The sequence below is a fragment of the Armigeres subalbatus genome, chromosome 1, assembly GCF_024139115.2.
Source record: "Armigeres subalbatus isolate Guangzhou_Male chromosome 1, GZ_Asu_2, whole genome shotgun sequence".
NCBI lineage: Eukaryota > Metazoa > Arthropoda > Insecta > Diptera > Culicidae > Armigeres > Armigeres subalbatus.
In genome coordinates, this window is record NC_085139.1 from 37,794,104 (window position 1) to 37,811,520 (window position 17,417).

The 17,417-nt window shown below is 40.2% G+C and overlaps 1 protein-coding gene across 11 annotated transcripts in view; it reads left to right on the forward strand.

The window, feature by feature from the left end:
- Positions 1-17,417, forward strand: part of LOC134224508 (peripheral plasma membrane protein CASK-like) — a 666,907-nt gene that overhangs the window by 344,776 nt on the left and 304,714 nt on the right. For all 11 annotated transcript variants that reach the window (XM_062703917.1, XM_062703880.1, XM_062703885.1 and 8 more), the window contains one exon: positions 4,590-4,771. In XM_062703917.1, coding sequence (XP_062559901.1) covers positions 4,590-4,771 — 182 coding nt within the window. The remainder of the gene's footprint in view (positions 1-4,589; positions 4,772-17,417) is intronic.

Below are 17,417 nucleotides of genomic sequence, written 5' to 3' on the forward strand. Positions count from 1 at the left end.
AATGTTCCACATAGGTTACTGGTACCGCAACTCATGTGTGATCAGGTTTAGTCACATTGAAGTTGCTACAACTATTTTTGTCTGACTTGTGCTGCTCGGGTGGCCTGCTTGCGCTTGAGACACGTTTCAATCACTTGACAAAAGCCTTTTAACGATGCGACTTGGAATGAAAAACTCATCCGAGATGCATACCATACCATCACGGGAAGGTTCGATGATTGAGATTTGTGATTTTACCAACACTGTAGGCCAGAATGTTGGACTTAAGAAATAATGACCGAAATAAGATCCGCGCTTTCAAAACTTTTCCAAGCCGTTCTATAAATTGACGAAAATTCTAAAATTCAAGCCTCGACCTATTCCATCTTTGACTCCATTAGGCTTAATAACTCTTGCAGAAAAGGTAGCAGTAAAAGGTCGTCACTTCGTCAATTCGCACAATCTTCGGCAGAACAGCGTCGTTCACACAAAGCAGCCGTCAACAACATCTATCTCCCAACGAAAAGCCGACAACATCCTGAATCTCGAACCCAAACACAACAGTTCTCTGTTTTTTGAGCACCATTCGCTAATCTTTAATCAGTGTTTCAGACCTAAGCTACTTCCGATCCGGAAGCCCGGGAAGGGTCCTGCTTCTCCTAAAAGTAATCATCGCATCAGCCTCCTCGCAGGGTTATACGAGTTGTTTGAAAAGACGATTTACGGCCGGCTACGTGGATCTGCTGAACATCACATCTTACTCTAATTTGACTTCAGATGTTTGATTTCCGACCGATCAACCGTATCAGCGGCGGCGTGATAGATCATTTTTTAGCCAGCGGTGGAGGTGTGGTGGCGTCACGCCGTCGGTAATCGGCCACGGCGGCGGCGTGAGCCGGTGTGAACTAATTTCAAGCGCCAAAATTTTTCCGGAATTCTTCGGAACTTCCTCATTGAATTCCTCTGGAAGTTCATACAAGAGTTCGTTAGGAAGTTCTTCAAGAAATTCCTGCTCCAGATATTCCTCTGGAAGTTCCTCCACGATTTCCTCCGGAAGTTTCCCCAGGAATTCCTCCGGAAGTTCTTCCAGAAAAACCCCCGGAAGTTTTTTCCAGGAATTCCTCCGGAAGTTCCTTCAATAATTCATCCGGAAGTTCCTCCAAGAATTCCTCTGGAAACTCCTCGACAAATTCCTCCTGAAGTTCCACCGAAAGTTCCTCTAGGAATTCCTCCTGAAGTTTTTCCAGGAATTCCACAGGAAGTTTTTTCCAGGAATTAGTTGGGAGGTTCCTCCAGGACTTCCTTGAAAAGTTCCTACAGGAATTTTTCCAGAGTTCCTATGAAAGTTCTAATTAAATTCCGTCAGGAATTCATCAGGAAGTTTCTTTAAAAAATCTTCGGAAGTTTCTGCAGGGATACTTCTGGTAGTTCTTCCAGGAATTACTTTTGAAGTTCTTCCAGAAAGGCTTCCGGAATTTTCTGAAAAATTAGTTGGGATGTTTCTCCGGGAGTTTTTCGGGAAGTTTCTTCGGGAATTCCTAGGAACGATCATCCATAAATTCATCCTGCAATTCCTACAAAAGTTCCATCAAAATTCCTCCTCAGTAATTTTCTTCAATAATTTCTTTGGAAGTTTCTTCAAGAATTCTTTCGAAGTTCCTCAGAAAGTTCGATCGGAAGTCCCTCATATAATTCCTCCGGAGATTCTAGTAGACATTTTCTCCAAATCCTCTTTGAAAATTTCTCAGAAGTTAAAAAAATCCATAGGAACTATCACGAATTTTCCCCGTGGATTCTTCCAGAAATCCGCCTGGGATTTTTTTGCGTATGGTTCCCTAGAATGTCAACCAATTTTGCCTCAAGAAATTTTTCCCGAAATACTCCCTGAAGTTCCTCCGGAAATTCCTTCAAGAACTCTTCATAAATTACTTCAAGAACTCTTCAGAACTTTCCACTGAACTTCTTTCGAATCTCAAAAAAAAATCTAAACCAACTCCACCCCAAACCCGAATTTTTTTCTAGGAATACTTATGGAACATGAATTGCGAATTTATCTAGAAATTAAGGCAATCCCTCCAGGTGTTTCCACTCCAGGTATTTCCACACTCCTCCATAGAGCCCTCCGGAAAATCGTTTTGAAACTCTTCAGTAATTCTTTCAGAAATTCCCCTGGACATTCCCAAAAGAATTCCTGTGAAATGCACAAGAAATGGTCTCTGCAATTATATATGTTTTTATGCACTTAAAAGGTTGAAAATCACTTTAACATAGTCAAAACGTGAACGGAACGAATCACAATGTTCACAAGACTTGTAGAGCACACCAAAAGCTTCCGTATAGAGATTGTTGTGATGGTGTTCGGCGTTTTTATTTCTAGTTAGATTTCTTACAAAATTGAAAATACCGCAAAAACACCAAATCGACTTGAGCCACCTCGAAAACAGGAGACTTATTTTAGCATGATGTACATGTTACTGATTTGTGTGCGAGTTATGTTCTCTTCTTACCGTCGGTTGAAACGCGGTTGTTTTGGTTTCCTGTTTCTTTATAAGTTGATCTCTATTTGGCCTTGTGGATATTCTTGCGAAAGAAAAAGTTGAATCGGGATACTAACAACTGAAGAGATGCTACAAATTTGCATTTATGTTATACATTGTTGGCCGGCATGCATTTTTCCTCTCTTCCAATCTGAGTGGCCAATTCGCCGAAGACGATGCTGACGTCCCGAAGAGGGTATTCTCTGAGTAACCTTAGACAGCAAGCTCATTTTTAGTCATCAGATGCAAAAATAGGCAATAAATGCAACAGTCTATTGTACCCTTCAATGTATGGCAAATCTTATCTACCTTTCCGTGACCGTGCGAGGGCAGTAACATTTTCCGAAGATCCATCATGATTAGAATAAAATATTCCGCTTGACCAAAATCTTCAAATGGATGACATATTCTTGAAAAAATCGAATTTATCCAAAACTCGTTATAGCTACTCCCATAGACACCTGTGATAAAAGAGCAAAAAATAGTGAATAAACAATAAATCTGAAAACTTGTCCATCTACTTGAAACGTAAGAATTTTAGAGTAAATCTAATCGGTAAATCAACTTCATGTAACTGAAAGAATATATTAAATTTTACTACAAAGCATCCTAAAACGTAAAAACATACAAAGCACCCTAAAACATAAATGTGTCGTTTGTGGGAAGGATGCTCACAACTTTTACTAATTATATAACGATGCGATGCAAAACTAATAGTATGTTGATGGCATTCGAGTCAGCAGCTATTGTGGCGACCTCTTAACCATCACTGAGATTTGATCACATATTGGAAGACGTCATCATTTTTTTTCCCTGCCAGTCTAATACCTAGTCAGCAGAATCGAACACCACACCACCGAGCAACGTGTCGGCTTGAGCCGGTACGAAATAAATGACAGTCATTCGGACTAATGCCAAGCATGAGAGATAGTAGTCGAGAGAAATGGCACCCGGAGGAAAGTGGCGCTCCGGAAATAGCGGCGCAGTTTTCACCCACTCAAAGGAAGATCCTTGCCTTGGCTTATCGATTGCCGATAGCTGAATGTCATAAATTCGATCGGCCAACCACAACCGAAATGCGATAGTAAGTAGTCGGTGGTGGTCTGCGACGCCTAATCAAATGATGGGCAAACATAAAGAAACCCGGTTGATTTAGGTTAGCGTATGCTCTTGAAAGCGGAAGGAAATTGTGGATCTGGAGGGGACGGGAGACCTCAAGCACTCAGGCAGAAGTAGTTTGGGAATACGGTCGGGGGATGTTTGGATTGGACGATGGATTTAGTGGATCTGAGGCAGGGGAAGCTTTGCGAGAGAGATATATGGAGATTGTATGTATTACATTAGGGTAATTGTACCGGGTGAAGTATTCCGTGATGGGTAGATTTATTTACCGATGATCAGCGGGTGAAGTGTTTTACAATCTGTGGGGGTCGTAAACTGGGATGGGTACATAATACGGTATTCTGTATTACGATTGGACGTGAGTAGTTTTACGATGTCTCAGTATTGATCAGAATTCATTCCTCAAGTTTGAATATAGTTACTGTTTGTTGTTCGCAACAAGTTCCATTGGACGAGGATTTCAATCCTCATCAAATGATGTTTGTTGCTCAATTCATTAATATTTTTTTTCGAATTTTTAATTTCGATAGAAAAGATGATTAACAATTGATCATTATTAAACTTTGATTAGCTTAGCTTAGTTCAAACTGACTGTACATTTTAAAGGTTGCTACTCCATGGTTGATCAGAGCTGGATTATATCAAATTTTGATTGGTGAAAAATGGCGTTTGCAAAGAACAAAAAAGTTTAATCCGTTTTTAATGACTGGGGAACAAATGTCCATATTCTTTGAAACTAATAGTGAGTTGAAATTTGTTTTACATTATGAATAATTTTGGATGCTAGGTTCATAACTATTTGCAATCAGACCGAAGCATTGCAATTATTGGCAGATGTAGTTTATCCATTGAACCGTAATTTTAATCTGCACCTATGTGTATAATGCTCACCGACTATGAGCAGCCCCGCTACTATCAAATGCACTAACCCACTCTCCCTTTCCTCCGCAGCCACTACATGCGACAGATTCTGGAAGCGCTACGCTACTGCCACGAGAACGACATCATCCATCGGGACGTGCGGCCGGCCTGTGCCCTGCTGGCAACCGCCGACAATTCCGCCCCGGTGAAGTTGGGTGGCTTCGGATCGGCCGTTCAGCTACCCAACGGACGCGACTCGGTGGAGACGCACGGTAAGTTGTTTCGATAGCCATTCGTATGTAATCAGCATCGTTCGTAATTATGTTCGCTGTCATAAAATCATTTCTCTATGTACATATATCAACATTATGCCACGTTTGATTTCGGTATTGATTGAGTTTGATCAAACACTTCCTGAGTCGAGAGCTTGTCAACACCCATTCAGGCTGTCAATCCAAACAAGTGGGCGGTATACAGTTAAAATATGGAAATTCAGCATTCAAATTTTAAATGTTCAATTCCAATTGATAAGACCCACATAGTGAAAAATGTAGTGAGAAATTATTTGATTTCCATATCAGCAATACTACACAAAGTATTTATAAGATGTCTTCTCTTCTTCGGCCCATGGTGATTTCCTAATGGTAGGTAGATAATTAATTAATTCTCCATAGAAGAAACGTGTTCTTTGCTTTGCTTAATGGTTTGTAACTGGATACTGTCATAGAGGACAGTTGTGGGAGAGCTTTTCCTGGCGGTTGCTTGAATGTGGAAAAGAGAATAGTGCTTCGGTGTGGTTAAGCACACAAAAGTTCATTCAAGGATTGTGGACATATGTGACCACTTCTTTTGCGAAACTTCCACGACCTGGGTTCAGGGTGAATACACTTGCCGATACCCAATTCGAGTGGTTTACGCTGGAAGTATGAGGTGTTGGTTCTAAACTTTAATTTGGTCAGGAATACCATGAATGATGTGATATTAAATTATGAAAGCTCCATTATTGTCAAAGTGTTGAATCTTCTATGACAAGGCAATGATACAGTCATGAAATAAAGAATTGCCATCCGAGAATACTGAATACTCATTTAATCAGTAATAATTCATTGCTTGTATAGATAAAGGAATATCTTACTTGATGAAATACGAAGGAAAAGAAAGCATTTCATTAGCACACAATGAGTGTAATTGTAGCTGGAAAATGCAAAAAAGCAACAAAAGAGAATAGGCACAATTCTTTGTCCTCATCTGCAGGGGATAAATGCAATGTTACGTTCTATTTAATCTGCAACAAAAATTGTGTGGAAATTGTTGTAAACTTTTCAAATTGCGATAGTTTGTATATTTCAGTAGTAAAACATATGTAAATAGAGGGCTTTGTTTATGTGTGAATATTGATAACACTGGACGATAAAATCAGAAAAAAGTGTGTATTCGCGATGCTAATTTGTTGCGTTAGTAGTTCTCGACCTCTATCTAATACCTCAACTTAAATTATTGTAATAACTTTGTATTTTAACTTATCTGAACACGCAATCATGCAAGCATTCAAGTGACTTCAACGCCGTTAAAGCGATGATCCCTTTCCTACTTTGAGATCAAATAATCTCAGAATTTTCCTAATCAAACAAAAAACGTCAGTATCTATCCGATTTTAGAGGTCTTGAATTACAAATGCAACACATGAGCATCGCGAATACAATTTTACTGTCCAGTGAGTTGCTACATTTTAATCGATCGAAAACCGACTAATTTCCTAAATGGATGGCAGGCGATCATTGTGATGCTCTGTTGCAGTTTGGGGCAAACACTTGTTGCGAGTTGAGTTTTTCAGATATTTTTATAGCTTTAATGTAGAACATACTTTTGGCGTTTTCGATGCCTATGTGTAAAAAGTAATTGAGATCAAATTCCTTAAACATCAGCAGGTGGGTGTATTTCAATACTATCCCACCTCTAGGCTTCGATTGAGGTAAAATGACTCTAACCTAGTTATCATAGAAACTTCCAGATGTAATGCTTCTGATCCATGATTATAGCCAAATTTCCAACAATAATTTACTAAGAGAACCAATTTGTCCTACGAGTCATCGTTGATGTATAATTCCAAATTCATCGCTTCTTAAATGCGTTTGCTTGATTCCGAGAACCTTCACAATATATGAGCCATAATTCAAAGTAGGGCTAGGTTGTAATACATGGTCTCAAGCGTTTGATGAACCAGAGATCGACTGGGAATCAACACAGAAGAATCTTTATCTTTAGTCGGAATGTTGATCAAAGGACATAAATGAATTTTATGAAAATCGTTTAAATTCATCAAAATCTCAGAACGTGTTTGAATTTCGGTACCACATGATGGATGGTAATCTGGATGTCTTTCTATGTGAATCATCAGCTGACCTAAAAAAAGTGTTTCGTTCGAATACCAGATGGGTTGAAAACATGGTAACATGAAGGCAACCTGCCGATTTTATTTCCAAATTTCAACCCAAACGGTCATTAGGGTAAGACGGTATAATGCGCCCCACCTGGCCAAAACGCCCCCCTTTGATTTCTAGAAAACTATAACTAACTAAGGGTCAAATTCAGTTGGTACCTATAAATATTTGTAAAACCATCATCCTATGTGAATATGGGAGTATTTTTGTATTACATAATGAAAATATTTGCAAAATACAAAAAGTCACCGTTTTGATGTAACTTTTAATGTTTGTTTGCTCAACATTCTGGAGCGACTCTAGCATACTGTCCGCAAAACTTGCACTGGAACACTTAGTTGGGCAACAAAATAACTTTTCTCAGTGGTTAATATAATATAAAATTGCTTCCATCTTCAAAAATGTAACGTTTTCCAAAAACATGTTTCACTGGTCAAAACGCCCCAGTGTAGGCAGGACAATATGCCCTTACCAATTGGACACAAGCGCGGCGAGCTTGCATCAGTTGCTTCCAAATTGTATGGACAATATTGAAATGTAATTCCAACCTGCTTAAATGGACTTATGTTGGTTTTTTACTGTCAAGCACATAAGAATTTGTAACCTTTTCATTATATGATTGATAAAATACTAATGAAGGGCTATGAAACGTCTTTGGTTAAGGTGGGGCGTATTGCCCAGGCACTTTTTGAAATCCATTTTTTACGAGTTTTCAAAAAAGTTCTATTACGTGTTATCTGTAATACTTATATATTACTATTTACAGGCAATGCATTTGCGACTTCCTGGACTACCAAATAACACAAAGTTTGCATAAATTGCGTTCAAAAGTAAAAAGTTATCGAGGAGTTGCCTTAGGGGGGGCATATTATACCGTCTTACCCTACATAAGTTGGCCGCAATCTGTTTGGTTAAACATATCATGTGGCCGATCGTGTTAAGAGGCTTTGACAGGTGACTGTTTGCATTCTGATTGTTGTCATGTATATATATCGTTAACCATCTCCAAATTAAGGAATGCTCTTTGAGAGTCAATGGCAACGCACTTGCATGGTCAAAAATTAGAGAGCACGAAAATAACTTCTACTGGCCATCCCTATTTCATATATGATAAGATTAGGGACAGAATGATGATATGGCACCATCGTATCAAGAGACCGGATTTTTTGTATTATTATTCTAGTGATTTTTCATCACTGAAAGAAGAAGCCGGCTACTCATGACATCTCGTAGATGATTTTAGTTGATATGTTGGGATGGGTGTTGTTTAGAAATCATACTATAGGCAAGTGACAACAGAATGCATTTAGCGTGAGGAGTGAATCAGTTCAATGTTGTGAAAAGTACATGGACCATACCTACCAGAATCTGTGAGATTTGGTAAGTTGGTTGAAAAGTAATTTAGGCGAAAAAGTCGAAAATTTCGTTAGTACAATTGGGCCATACGGCAGAAAAAGTCGTTTGGTCGAATGAGTCATATGGCTGCAAATATCATTTAGTCGAAAGGGACAAGGGTCGTTCGACTGAACTGGTCAGTTGACTGGATATATGGTTTGGCGGACTTAGCTATTTGGCTGGAAAAGTCGTTTAATCTAATAGTTAATTAGGTCATAATGCCGTTTGGCCTAATTAACTATTAGATTAAACGACTCACGAGAAACGGGCCACTTGGCCGAACAAGTCTTAGGGCCGTGATTGTCCCCTAGTCAGGCTTGGCATTTACTCGCACAATGAGCTCAATGAGCAAAAAAAGTTCATCAAAAATGAGCAACATGACATCACGGTTATGATCAAAGCCAGTCATTGAATCATAAAGAGAATGAACAAGTCTCTCACTTATCATCTCTGTATACATATACGATATGTAGCATACCGCGAGAGACTTTTCTCGCAAGCTGTCATGATAGAGAACTGATTCGGGATGCTATACCCCATGAAAGATTTCTTTAAAGAAAGCTCAAAATCCGGGGAGCACTGGCTCTCATGATGCATTTCAACTTGTTCTACACAGCTGTGCAGTAACCAACACGAAATGAGCGAAAACAAAGCGAGAAACACCATTTTTCTGTGGAGGCTGCCTATCCGATTTTGTTTTTTCGCACTTGTATACAAGTTTGATAAATTTGTTAGCATGGCTTGTTATGATTCGGAACAGTTTTTGCTTCTCTTTTATCGTTGTTCGTTATTTATTGAGAGCGATATCTGCAAACCCTGATCAAAACATAAAACAAATGATGCTCTGCATTGCGGGAAAATGAGGAACGGCTCTCTTTGAGAAGAACTGTTTTGCTCAATGCGCTTCTTTGATGAGCATTATTTTTGTAGCAAGGGTCGTTTGGTCGAAACCCATTCGGCCGAAAGCCATTTGGCCGAATGCCATTAGGCCGAACAAACCATTAGGCCGAAGCCCATCTGGCTGAAAGTCATTTGGTCGTTTGGCCGAAAGGGTCATTTGGCCGAAAGGGTCATTTGGCCGAAAAGGTCATTTGGCCGAAAGGGTCGTTTGGTCGAAAGGGTCATTTGGCCGAATGAGTCGTTTGGCCAAAAGGTTTATTCGGCCGAAAGGGTTATTAAGCCGAAAGAGTAATTAGGCCGAGAGGGTCATTTGGCTGAAAGAGTCGTTTGGTCGAATAGATATTTGAAAGTGTAAAATTAGGAATGAGAAGAGAGACGTCTCACTTCTCACTCTTCATTTTTCTCCTCTCACTGTAAAAAGTGAGAAGTGCGCACTTCGCATTACTGATTTTTCCCAGTGAGAATTGAGAAATTAGGAGTGAGACGTCTCTCTTCTCATTCCTAATTTCTCACTTTTCAAATGACCTATTTGTCCAAACGACTCTTTCGGCCAAATGACTCTTTCTGCCAGATGACTCTTTCGGCCAAATGATCCTCTCGGCCTAATGTCCCTTTCGGCCAAATGACCCTTTCGACCAAATGACCTTTTCAGCCAAACGACCCTTTCGATCAAATGACTTTCGGCCAGATGGGTTCCGTAACGTTCCGTAACGGTCAAACTTTCCAATACATCACTCTAAAAATGCATGCATGACAAATGTTCGGATCTGTGAACAGCAGAAGATGTAGTCAGTATTCACACACAATGAACAACACGAAATGGAAGTAGATGGCTACAAGGATAAAGTGCAATGGACGTTCTCACCTCGACGTGAATAGACGCGCTTGTTCACTGGTTTGCTCTCGGTGCTGTTTTTTGTTCGTGTGCGGTATTCGTAAGCATCACAATGGCTTGCGAAATTACGGTAAAAAAAACGCTGGCTTTCTCGTTCCCTGAATGCGCAGCTCAACCAACTCTGGTTGATATGGCGCGTTTCGTGAAATTCTTGAGTGGAAATCAGAAAATGATTAAATCTGCATAGTTCCAACGAAAAGGCGGTGTTCATACGCTTCAAAACGGAGGAAGCGATGAAATTTGCTTTGGAGAATAATGCAGAGATGCTGCCATTCAACTACACGAATGGAAAAAGTGTAATGGTGAAGATGTCTGAAGCTGGAGGAAACACCCGGTACGTTCGTATTTTTGATCTACCGCCGGAGATTCCTGATTCCGATTTGACATCCGTGATGTCAAAGTTTGGAAAAGTGAACGGTTCCCGGTGGAATACCAACTGGATATGTTCACCGGAGTTCGCGGTGTCTACATAGAATTTGAAAAGCCTATTCCGGAAATTCTTTATTTTCGGAATTTGAAGGGCAGAATCTTCTATGAAGGCCTCAAGCCAAAGTGTTTTGCCTGTAAATCGGATACACACCTGAAAAAGTCGTGTCCGATATTGCAAGAGCGACGCAGCGATACAAAGGCAACTGCATTCGTTCCTGATGTTTCCCGGGAGAAGACGAAGTACAGGATCGCTTCGTACGAGTAGATCGAAGACGAATGCGAACGACAGCTTATTATAGAGGAGGATAAAATTCGGATAGCAAAAGCTATGAATGTAAAAGCAGATGAAATCGAATTTTACATTGACAAATAGTTAGTTTATTATTAATACAATGTGACGAATGTGTTTGCCCTCTCGACCAACAGCAGCTTTAGCGCCACTCTTCAAGGGAAGAGGCTGCTGAGGCGTTTTTCAATTGCGCGGCTGAGACTCAAACTCGGGCGGGTTGATAAGAGTTTCAAACATCCAATCTCATTTTAGCGATTCCGAACATGCGACAAACCATCCCAAAATTCTGCATGCAATGAAATCAAACCCCTAATGGGAGGAGGTGCTAACCAATTAAAAGCGAAAAAAAACTAATACGAAACCGATTCAGATCATTTCAAAAAAGAATCATCAACTCGATTGATCAACAAAAAATCATTGTTCATTGCAACTAGTATATTCGAATGATTCAATCATGCCTGGCCTAGCTACGTTGACGCCAACTTTCTAACGGGTACTGTGCTCCTAGAGTTTTAACAATTTTTGTTCTTAACCTAGTTTAATACAATAGTTGGGTCTGACCTTGACATGCGATGCGACGACTCGGTTCTATCAGTGGGCGACGATCTCAGTGGGCAGTGGAAGCGGTGCGGGGCGATCGATTCAGGCTTCGAGCACCATCGTCTCAAGCCACGAGCAGGGCCGAGAGAGCATGCGAGATCAAATACACCGTCTCGAGTTGTCAGCAGAGAACACGCACACTCTCGATCAAGGCCGATGGTTACGGCACAGACAAACAGACATAACACATTGAACATTCACTCATCAAATTCATCGTCGTAAAAACACTAACGACATCTGTTGCTTTCACTTAGTTGGGCCAATCACGAACCAGATGGCGTTAGTGAAGAAACGTCAAACTCGAGCAAATGCGATGCGCACGCCACTTGTGACCGATTGGCCAACTAATGTATATTTAAAATGACCGGTAAATCAGTCAACGATGAGAATTTCATGAGTGTTATGTCTGTTTGTCTGTGGTTACGGGTTCGGTGTCACAGTCGATTCGCGATGACGTAACGGTTATGCTGGTGACGTAATGGAACGGCTCGTAACGAGTATGTTTCTGGTAGCGACCGTGAGGTAGAGCCTCGGTCTTTGGCGGGAAGCTCGTCAATGCACTTGATGGAAATGCTCCGTGAGGGCCAGTCTCCAACCGACCAAATCGAACTCGGGGCTGGTTCCACCGGCACGTTAGATGGTAATCGGGCCACTCCACCTAAGCCCCACGTTGAATAGTGGGCTTTCCTATTCAACGCCACAAATAATCAAATTAGCTTAATCGATCACCGAAAAACCCGCAATTAGCATCGCTTACCTGACTCTAGTATGGCTTTTAGACACTAGCCTACCTAGAATTATCAAAAAACGTTCCAATATAGCCTAATTCGATAATATAATTAATTATGCATCACAAAATAAGATCACGAAGTTCTTCAACTCACTTCTAAGCACTTATTCGTTCGGTACAAAGGCTTTCTTATAAAACTTTCCACGTTTTTATGGACTATTTCATTTGGACACTATCTCCACTGGTTTTGAATCTTCTCAAGTCAAAGGCTCCACTGGAAATGATCTGAGTTTTAGGTTCAAAAATCGAACGACCGAAATCAAATCCGCTTTACAAAGCCTACATATACAGCTTTGTCCGTTATTAAATTGATTGGTCATCCCATCCCATTTTTGCAATATGGGTTTCTCCAAACTGCTGTGCATTGTCCAGTTTTACGAATTTGAGCAAACAAAATCGAAAACTGACCTCAGTAGCAACCCGGAGTGAGCTGTTCATCCCTGTTCGTAAAGTTAAATGACATCGCGACGGTAACTCGTCAGAAAGCTTAAAATGAAAAAGCTTAAGAGTCTCGGGTCCCACTGGCAGGTGGCGCATAGGTCACATGGAGGTCGAGATTTGAAATAATTCGTCCTGTGAGAAGTATACTGTTACAACAATATTGTTTTGCGGCTCCGCAAAGTGTTAGACACGACTGAGCCTAACAAATAAGCGAAATAGAAAAAAAGGGTAAAGTGCGATTAACTATCGACAATGCCTAAGACGAATTAAGCACTCTCCATTTAATTCCACCAGAGTGGAAGTGCTTAATTCGTCCTAGACGGTTGAATACATTCCACTAAAAGAGCTAATATATTTTTCTATCGACAATGATTACACTAAGGGGGTCCGTGTAGTTGGCTACACGTTTGCCTTATAAGCCAATGGTTATGGGTTCGTTGCCCAGCCTCTTCACCAAACCCTCGTCAGTCGGCGGAAGTGCAGTCCGTACGGTGGCGTTTTGGGGAACGCGCCTCACCAACCCGGCTGCCTGATGACGGCTGACAAAACTGTTCTTCTCGGAGGCATTCCTCAAACTTACCTGGATAAATGACAACCAAACAAAGCAACGATCATTGGATTCATCATATGGACAAATGAACCCACGATGAAATAGACTGGCAACGACAACAATAACGAATTATGGACATCTTAAAATAGATTATGTGAAAATTCTTTAAAATTCAACTCAAGATTCGAATGAAATTAGGCACACGATTCGACCAGAATTCTGCCCAGGAGGTCACCAGATTTCTGCACAGGATTTGACCAGAATTCAGTTTAAGATTCGACAAGAATTAAATTCAGGATTTAGTCAGATTTTAGCTCAGGATTCGACGAAAATTCAACTCAGGAATCGAATGGAATCAAGCACAAGACTCGACCAGGATTTAGCTCCGGATGCTAAAAAAAACCAGCTTAGGATTTGAGCAGATTTCAGCTCAAGATTCGACCTGAGCTCAATTCAAGATTCGACGATACCAATTCAGGATTCGGCAATAATTTGACCATATTTCAACTCAGGTATCGACTCAGCTCTGAATTCCGAATGAATTCAATTTAGGAATAAAGCAGATTTTAGCTCAGGATTCGAATGGAATTCAGCTCAGAAGTCAACAAAAAACAAACACAGAATACGACCAAAATTCAGCTCACGATTCAACCGGATTTCAACTCAGGATTCGACAAGAATTCAACTCAAGAATCGAACGGGATTCAGCACAAGATTCGAACAGAATTCAGCTTAGGATTTGAAAAAAAAATCCGTGCAAAATTTAACTAGATTTTAGCACAGAATTCGAATCGAATCATATTCAAGACTCGACGAAATGGCAATGCAGGATTTGACTAGAATTCATCTCAGGATTGGAGAGAAATTCAGCTCAGGATTTGACAAGTTTCTAGCTCAAGAAGCAACAAAAGATTCGACTAGAATTTAGATCACGATTCGGCCAAATTTAAACTCAGCATTCGACCAGAATTCAATAAAGATTCGACGAGATGCCAATTCAGGTTACGAGAAGAATTCATTTCAGGAATCGAATGAAATTCAGCACAAGATTTTACCAGAGCTCAGCCCAGAATTCAAAAAAATAAGCGCGGAATTTGACCAGATTTCAACTCAGGTTTCGACAAGTATTCAACTCAAGAATCGAACGGAAATCAGCATAAGATTCGACCAGAATTCAGCTCAGGATTTGAAAAAAATCAGTGCGAATTTTGACCAGATTTCAGCTTAGAATTCAAACAGAAACATATTCAAAATTCGACGAGATGCCAATGCAGGATTTGACAAGAATTTATTTCAGGATTCGAAAGCAATACAGTACAGGATTTGATCATAAGCTAAGAATGTAACCACTTTTTAGCCTATGAATCAGAATTCGATAAAAATAAGCGCAGAATTTGATCAGATTTCAGCTCAGAATTCGACAAGAATTCAACTTAAAGTTCGACGGGATTCTACCAGATTCAAACTCAGGATTTAACCAGATTTTTGCTCAGGATTCGACCAAAATCATCTCAGGATTCGGTCAGAATTAAACTCAGGATTTGACAAGATTTTATCTCACGATTCGACCAAAATTCAACTCAAGGTTCGAATGGAATCACGCACAAGATTCGACCCGAATTCGACTCCGGATTAAAAAAAACAGCTTAACCAAATTTCAGCTTAAGTTTCAACCAGAGCTCAATTCAAGAATTGACGAGATGCCAATTCAGGATTTGACAATAATTTAACTCAAGATTCAACCAGATTTCAGCCCAGGATTTAGTAATAAATTAACTAATGATTTGACCAGATTTATGCTAAGGAATTGAACAGATTTCTGGACAGGATTCGACCAGACGCTAACACAGGATTCGACTGGAATTCAGCTCAAGAGTCAACAAAAATTCAACTCTGAATTCGACCAGATTTTAGCTTACGATTCGACCAGAATTCAACTCCGGAGTCTACACAAACTCAACTCAGAATTCCAGGGCGAGGGTACGAAGGTGATGTTTTGAATGGCGAATCAGATATAATTTTATTGTTTATAAATAAATGGATCGTTGCATTCCTAATAGCCTAGTCTCCAGGATTTCTCACTTCATAGAGTTTTGATGTCAAAGTTATTATTATTATTATAATCTTTATTAAAGAGGTTTTTAGCCCAAGGCTAGTTCACCTCCGAATGTCAAAGTTCACAGATTTAAATTTCACTGAAAATAAAGTACATGACGTTTCATACCAAGATACATTATTTTATCAAAGGAATAAACTTGTAAAACGTTATACGTTCAAGTAAAACTGACTTCCAAATGCAGCCAAAATAGTTGATGGCTATTTCACAGTCAATTCAAGGGTTTCGAGGCCTTCAGTAGCATGAATTGGGATATAGAGTGATAAGAACAGTTGACGACTGCGAACTCATGGTGGAACCAAAGTGGGAAGCCGCCACACTAGAACACTAGAACTAACATCGTTCTAAGTAGGTTGTTTAGATGGCGTTGGTCACACGTAGATCACAATTTGGTTAATGGTAATATTGAAGAGCAATAACTTGAAATGTGTTAACTATTTAAAAAACCCAGATGACTAGAATCCTTACGCTACCTTTTGACAGGGTAAGTGAATTGAACAACGCAGTTGAATTCAATGGACTTGCCAAAAGTTGAACATGTCAAAACAAACAAAAGTCAACTTTCTTTTCGTTCGAGTAAATTAAACGGAAATGTCCAGACGTTCAATTCGCGTTCGTTAAATTCGAGCAAATTATTCAGTTCACTTGCCCTGTCTAAACGCAGAGGGAAATACAGGACTTGCGATATTCTGCTCCTCATGAACATACAAGTACCCAGTCGGAGAAATTGCATCGTCTATTGCGAGCAGTGGATCGTCGGATTTGCAACCAACCGTGATTTTCCATGGTGTCTCAATTTCTGTAATGTACTCAAGCACAAGCAGTGTTGTAAAATGTCATTGGCATAAATTTGTCTAATTTTTCGAAACCTTTTTCAAAAACACAATATCAAATTATGAGGTGTAACGAACTTATAGCGCTTGAAATGTCCTATAACTTTGTCTAACAGGACATTGCTGATAAAATAGTCTGACACGTGGGATGCAAAATGTTATTTAAAAAGCGACATTTTGACATGTACCTTTGGTAAAAAATATAAGACTAACAGGCTTCTAAAAAAAAGTTTTAGACAGATTAGGGCACCCACGAACGACGAAACGATGAACTTTGAACCGCTAAATGGCAGAAACGCTTTTTATCGAAAAAATATCTAATCAAGCAATGATGGTAATTGGACTCTCCAGTCAAACATTTGTATTCGCTCAATCGATTCTTCAATTCATTCAAGATCAACCTTCCCAAGAATTCATATTTTTTGACGCCTTCAACTATTATTAAAATTCATAACAAGAAATCAAAAAAGAGCTGTTGACAAACTTGACCTAACATTCGCGATTTTGAACCAATATCAGGCGAATCCTGGCCGGCAACACTTTTCAGTTTTTGTTTCGATTTTTAAAAAATATGGGTTCTTCGGGAAAGCTGACCTCAAACGAATCAAATAATTGACTGAGACTATAAAAAGAGATACAATGTTTGAAGGGAAAGATGGCAAATAGATGGCCAATACATGGAATAGGCAGCCAGGAGTCCTGAGAGTCACTATGGAGCAGAACATGATAAGGAAGAAGGTCGGAAAGATGAAGCGTCTCTCTATCGCTCAACCGAGTGGACAGAGTTGATAACAACCAGCATAATTTCGTTTGATAACCAGCATGCCTTAGCTCAATTGCGGCGGTCCCAGGTGCAAATTTCAATGCGTTAAATTCGGTCAATAACACCCCTGGCACGGCAAATGCTGGGTAAAGCGAACCATTGGTACTTCGCGTACCTGAAGGAATAAAATAGACCCCATCTCGCGGTCCTTAGCCTCTTACCCAGCAACTCCTATCCCTACCTCCCCGCGGTGCTGGCCAGGATACGAGCAACCTTAGGGAAGATCGGGTAACCAACCCCGGTGGGAACTATGGTCGTATGCTGACAGGGAAGGGGGGGTTTGCTCCTCTCCGGAGGTGCAAATCTTATTGAGCGTCTGTTCTCCATGTCAGGATCGGCTCACAACAGCATCTGTTCTCCATGTTAGGGGCGGCTGATCATCGTCCGAGTGCCAGCGAGGGACTCTAAGTGAAACT